General features: G+C 42.8%; 1 protein-coding gene across 1 annotated transcript in view; it reads right to left on the bottom strand.

The window, feature by feature from the left end:
- CSNK2A2 (casein kinase 2 alpha 2) overlaps window positions 1-5,697 on the bottom strand; it is a 47,484-nt gene extending 41,787 nt beyond the window's left edge. Inside the window, exons 1-3 of the mRNA XM_006908801.2 lie at window positions 5,688-5,697; window positions 4,754-4,859; window positions 4,388-4,390 (exon numbers count right to left, since the gene is read on the bottom strand). Coding sequence (XP_006908863.2) covers window positions 4,388-4,390; window positions 4,754-4,859; window positions 5,688-5,697 — 119 coding nt within the window. The remainder of the gene's footprint in view (window positions 1-4,387; window positions 4,391-4,753; window positions 4,860-5,687) is intronic.
- Between the last annotated feature and the right edge of the window lie 757 nt (window positions 5,698-6,454).

Genomic DNA, 6,454 nt, shown 5'->3' on the forward strand with positions numbered 1-6,454 from the left:
AGGACTGAGCTGCATGTACACACACACACACACACACACATACACACACACACACACACAGTCTTCCATCTGTATTCATTTCTATATATATATGTATATATATATATATACATATACACATACGTGTGTGTGTGTGTGTGTGTGTATTGAAAACCGTGAATTCACTCCATATCCCCAATTCCAATCTAACGCCATAGAATCCATTCTAGTTTTCTCCCTTTCTATCTTTGCAACCCTCTTTTTTGACAGCGAGCAATCTGGTGCAGGCAGGGCTCTCTTAACTGGAGGAAGGAGTGTTAAGAAGGACCTCCCTGAAGAGGTCCTTTTAAGCTGACCCGTGAAGGACTCGAGGGTATAAGCCATGCAGATTCTGGAGCAGTGCTCTGGGCAGTGCACCACACACATCACAGTGGCCCTGAGCAGAGGCACGCTGTGTGTCTGAGGAACAGGAGGAGTCCCGTGGCTGAGCCAGCAGGCAGATGATGTCAGCCAGGTAAGAGGGAGATAGTAGTTCAGGTAGCAGCTTGTAGACCATTGTAAGGACGCGGAGTTTTTTTAAATGACAAAGATAGGAGCATTTCAAATACAAGAGAGGCACCGTTTTATAAAGGATTGCTCCGACTGCAAATATGAAAGCCGAGAGACCAGTGGAGACGGCTGCAGTAAACCAGTGAGAGAAGCATGGTTGGGAAGGTCGAGAAATGGGCAGACTGGGGAATCCTTTTTAGGGGGAGCCAACAGGGTCTATGATACATGAGATAAGGCATGTGAAGTGTGAGAGATAGATGGTGGCCCTGTTTGTTAAATAAGTAAAATAGAAAGGTTGTCTGCAACGTATTTAGCATATTGGGTGACGTATGATAAACTAATTGTGATCACTGTTTGTCAACGGATGAATGAAGGTGTAAACTTTCCCAGCAGGCTCTGTTTCCCCATATATTCAATTCTGGCCCATCCTGCATCCTGGAACAATACCCTTTGAGGAAAGCTACCCCTTTTCAGCTAGAGCTCCCTCCCATCCCTCCCCCACCCTTCCCAATGAGTCAAAGCTCCCACTTCCGCTGAGCCCTGTCTCTGCAGGGTGTGGGTCGGCATCTGATAAGCTAATTCACAATAAGGTAATGACTTCTTGCAAGATGCCTCCCTCTCCCAGAGGTATGCGCATTTTTTAAAAGGCAGCAACTTATTTACTTAGCTCCGGGAATGTGGTGGAATCTCTGACAGTGTGGCAAAGTGGCGGAGGAGGTCATTTTATTCTGCGCAGCACTTAAATGACACCTTACAGACGTAAGGGACCTCTTCACAGTGGCCCGGGCTGCATTTCTCCTGTCCCCTGCCTTGCACAACAATCCTAGGTGTTTACCACCTCTGTTTACCATAAGAACATGATCCGTTTGGCCGAAAAGTTCACTGCCCTGCCCCTTTGGGAGCCCTCCTCTGTGAGAAGGCTCAGCAGGCCATTCACTCATCCATCAGACTCGACCCACTAAGAGAGACTTAGACCTCAAGGCGACTGTGCTCAGTGCCTCGACTGCGTGTAGAATTGGTTTCTGTGCAAGAAAGGTTGAAGAAGCAAGGCCTCTAAAAGCACCATGAGATACCACTTCACATCCACTAGGATGGTTATAATCAAAAAGATAGATAATAACAATTATTGACAAGGACATGGAGAAATTGAAACCTTCCTACACTGCTGGTGGGAATGTAAAATGGTACGGCCACTTTGGAAAACAGCTTGGCCTCGGCGGCTTCTGAAAAGGTAAGATGTTAAGTTATCGTATGATCCATAAAATCCACTCCTGGGTATCTACCCAAGAGAAATAAAAACACAGCCACACAAAAAACTTGTCACTAATATTGATAGTAGCATTTTTCATGATATCCCGAAAGTGGAAACAACCCGTATGTGCATCACCTGATTAAAATGTGGTGTAGGTAACCAGTGGGCTATTATTCAGCAATAAAGAGAAGTGAAGTACTGATGTGTGCAATAACATGGATGGATCTTGAAAACATGCTAAATGAAAGAAACCGGAAACAAAAGACTCACATGTTTTTTTATTCCAGTCATAGAAAATGTCCAGAATAGACAAATACATAGAAACAGAATGTAGATTACTGGCTGCCAGGGGCTGGGTGGACATGGGAAGTGACTGCTAAAAGGATTTCTTTCGGGAGTGATAAAAATGTTCTAAAATTGATTGCACAAGTCCGTGAATATACCAATAACCACAGAATTGTACGCATTAAATGGGTGTGTAATACGTGAGTTATATCTCAAAAAAGAACTTATATATTTGAAAAAATGAAAGTGAGGAAAAAGAAAAGAGAGAGGAAAGAAAGAAAGGAGGGAGGGAGGAAGGAAGGAAGGAAAGTAGAAAGGAAGGAAGCCAGGAAGGAAGGAAGGATGGAAGGAAGGAAAAAGCAAGGTCACACAGAAGAGGAAACTGGGCCAGGTACAATGAGTGACTAATGGAAATACCCAGGTCTCTGGGGACTGACCTTGCCGTCCTAGAATGTAGATGGGCGAGGGACAGAGGAGAGGTGCCAAGGGGACCGCAGAGACCATGGCCACTTTCCCTTAGGAACATATTGCGCAGAATTTCCTTGAGGAACCAGGGAAAAGAATGAGGATATTAAGAAAAATTATCACGAACTTGGAAATAAGGCAAAACGAGGCCCCGTGGCCTTTCAGCGCGTGCTGGAGCGTTGTCTAACACCACGCCTGGATTATTTCATCGTCTAGAGGATGTCCCTATGTTCTACTTGAACTTTCCTGTTGATCTGGGCCCAGATTCTGTAAAGTTGTGTGCTACTTTTTGTTCGGTAGACATGCAAATGATTTTTGTCTGGTAGAAAAGATAACCCCAAAGGTTACAGTTTTATTGCCCTGTAAGATATTAATCAGTTTTGTTTCTAACCTTGCAAACTGATTTCAGTATGCCTTTCCTGATGCACAAAATAACACCTTTTCTTCTAATTCTCCTTTGTATCTTCTTTTACCATCCTGTGTTTTCCCTAATTAATAAGTTATATATATCTTGGGGTCATGCTCCTTTGCATGGAGTCATGTTTTTAATGTTCTTGAAGTTGCACTGTGACAGGGACCAGAAGCCGTTTGCTGTTCAGTGGTTTCTCCTCATCCACGGTTTTACTTGCTGTTACCTGCGGTCGAGCGGAGTCTGGAAACAGTCAATGGAAAATTGCAGAAATAAACAATTCATAAGTTTTAAATTCTGTGCTGTCCTTCCTGCTCCATCCTGCCTGGAATGTGACATACTCCTTTGACTAACGTATCCACAATGTATACACTACCCACCTGTTAGTCACTTAGTAGCTGTCTTGTATCCCTGGTATCACAGTGCTTGTGTTTGAGTCACCCTATAGTAGCCTAAAGCTACGTCACAATGCCTACGTCATTCACCTCACTTCATCTCATCGTGTAGGCATTGTCATCTTACATCATCCTAAGAAATAGGGTGAGTACGTTACAATAAGTTATTTTGAGAGAGAGAGTGAGACTATATTCACATAACTTTTATTATAGTACATTGTTATAATTGTTCTGTCTTATTACTAGTTGTTGTTGTTATTAATCTCTTACTATGCCTAGTTTATAAATTAAACATTATCATTAGGTATGTCTGTATAGGAGAAAACATGGTATATAAGGGTTCAGTACCACCCATGGTTTCAGGCATCCACTGTCTTATTACTAGTTGTTGTTGTTGTTAATCTCTTACTATGCCTAATTTATAAATTAAACGTTATCATTAGATATGTCTGTATAGGAGAAAACATGGTATATACAGGGTTCAGTACCACCCATGGTTTCAGGCATCCACTGGGGTCTTAGAATGTATCCCCTGCAGATAAGGGGGGACTGCTGTATTTCAAAAATGGTACTGACAAGTGATCACCTTCATCAGTATAAACAATCAAAACTTGAGCACTAAGGTGGATCCCTCTGCATGCACAAATAAGGAGCGATTAGAAAGGACTCTAAAGAAAGAAGAGTTATTACAATATTATCATATGAAAAGAGATATTTTGCTTAAAGTTTTATACACATGCATGCATTGTGTATATATATACACACTCTATATACATATATACACATACACAAATATATATATCTTACATGGAGGAAGAGAGAGGAAAAAGACTGGCAGACTACAAGAATAATTGCCAAAATTATGTTAATAGTAGTTATCTGGAGGCGATCTGAAGGGAAATTTTTTATTTTCTTCCCTGTGCTCTTCTGTATTTGCCAATTTTCAATAATAAATATGTATTATATTTGAAAGTTTTTCAGTTCTTTAAAAGAAAATTAGCAAATAAACTTGATAGAAAAAAAAAAACTGGGAGTAAGTTAAGAGAAATTAACCCCCTATCTGGGCACACAGCGGAACGGCATGTTAGGACAACGTGTCCTCCCCTAGAAAATCATAACTAGTTGTGACAGAAACAAAGGAAGCAAAAACAGCTAACTAACCAGGTTACAGGTTGCTAAGAGGACTTCAGATAGATTTGCAGTAGTGGTTTTCAACTGCGGGTGATTTGCAGCCATTTATATTAAGGGAAAGCATGGAAATATAATGCTTGCAGTTAAAACGAATAGATTAAGGACATGGATTTTCTTCTGCCTTCTTCCCAGAGCCCTACACATCCAGAGTAAATGAACAAAAAAGGTATCAACCCACAAAAGAACCAAGAACAGGAGAGAGCGCAATAGCAGATGAGAGCTGTTCACCAGCTCGGGGCGGCGGAGAGCAGGTAAGTAAGAAAGCTGAAAACGCACTCAGCGACTTTGTTTGAAAAGGAAATGGATTTCTTTCTGCTGGATACTTGACTTCCATCTGGTGGGAAATTGGCATAATATGCTGTTTCCCACACCTCCCCCCTCCTTTACTGCTATCTGTTGGAAAATTATCATACTAAATAGACAAAGTGATAATGTTTACAAGGTGAATGACACTCCTAAGATGTGGTTCCACTGTGTGTTGCCCAGCTAGCACATCTGTCCATGGAAGACCCGCAAGAAGCAGGAAGATTCATGGACTAAAACCCCAGAATGCTAGGAATCGAGTCGGAATGATGTGTCTGAGATGGAGAGGGATCACCAACAGAAACATGGCTTGGAATCCTATATAGGGAGCAATGAGATCATCGTGTACTTTCCAAAGATGGCCACGACAGCATCTCCTGTTCCACGTGCCGTTCCACAATGTGACTGTGTGTGCCACTCCTTCTTTGAGAGATGGAGTCTTGTGTCCCCTCCCTTTGGATTGGGGCAGGCTTGTGACTCCCTTGCAACAACAAAACTCAGTGGAAGTGATGTTGTGTAATTTCCGAGGCTGGAACTCTTGTGCTGGAATCCTAAGCCTCCATGTGGGCAGCATGGCTGTTTTGAGACTGCCATATTGTGAAGAAGCTCAAAGTAACCCTTATGGAAAACACCATGGAGTGGACTTGAGACTAGAGAGGGCGGGGTGGGGGGCAGGGGTAGGGAGATGGATGCTGGACCTTTGTTATTCCAGTGTCAGTTAGCTTCCGGCTGCAACCTCATGAGAGATTCCAAGCCAAAAGCACCCAGCCAAGCCTTTCCCAAATTCTTTGGCTACAGAAACTATGAGAGATAATAAAATGAATATTATCGTTTTGATTAATTCTGGGTGACTTTGTACTTAGCGACATAACTGGAATAACCACCTTGGGCTCATTTCGGACCTTGGTAGAAGTTTGTTCTACAGAAAAATAGAACCAGGAGGCTCCAGACCTAAAAGACAGCAGAAGACAGGGAGGGACACTATACTAAGAACAGGAATGTATGGGACAGTCTGTATGCTGACTAGGAAAAGCTCTGCTCTCTCCTGCAGCTTGGCTCTAAGGATGCTCCCAGCCGGGTACATACCCTCATTGCAGTGGAAGGCTGGAGAGTTACCCCTGGAAAAAAAAATCAGAAAATCGACCTGTAGAAATTATGGGCCAAGCTAAGGCTCCATGTAGCTGCAAAGTCTCAAGAGTGAGGATTTTAAAACAGATGTTACGTTCTCGCTGTAATTAACATACTCAGAGAGATAACAAGGTATTGCACCCAGGAGATGAGAATAAGATCCCATACATTTTTTAAGAGAGTGTCTGATTTGGTTTCTCATAAGCAGACTTTGAGACAATGATGCCAGGGCAAGTGATTGTTGATAGGAAATCCCAGACAATACTGGTCGAGGAGTTGGGAAGTGAGCCAGGGAAGGGAAAGAAGCCAATGAAAGGTGTGTTATTCTAGCCAGTTACTGCTGTGGGCATCTGAGCTTGATCTTGCTTGGGAGCCCTGGGAGATGGTGCAGAACAGCCTCGGAGGGACTCTAATCTGTGCACAAGGACCCACCAACTGCTTCCAAGGGAACTGACCTTCATCACTTCCAGTTTGTCCTGCACTCAAGCAAGACAAATG

The sequence above is a fragment of the Pteropus alecto genome, unplaced genomic scaffold (genome assembly GCF_000325575.1).
Source record: "Pteropus alecto unplaced genomic scaffold, ASM32557v1 scaffold123, whole genome shotgun sequence".
Classification (NCBI taxonomy): Eukaryota; Metazoa; Chordata; class Mammalia; order Chiroptera; family Pteropodidae; genus Pteropus; species Pteropus alecto.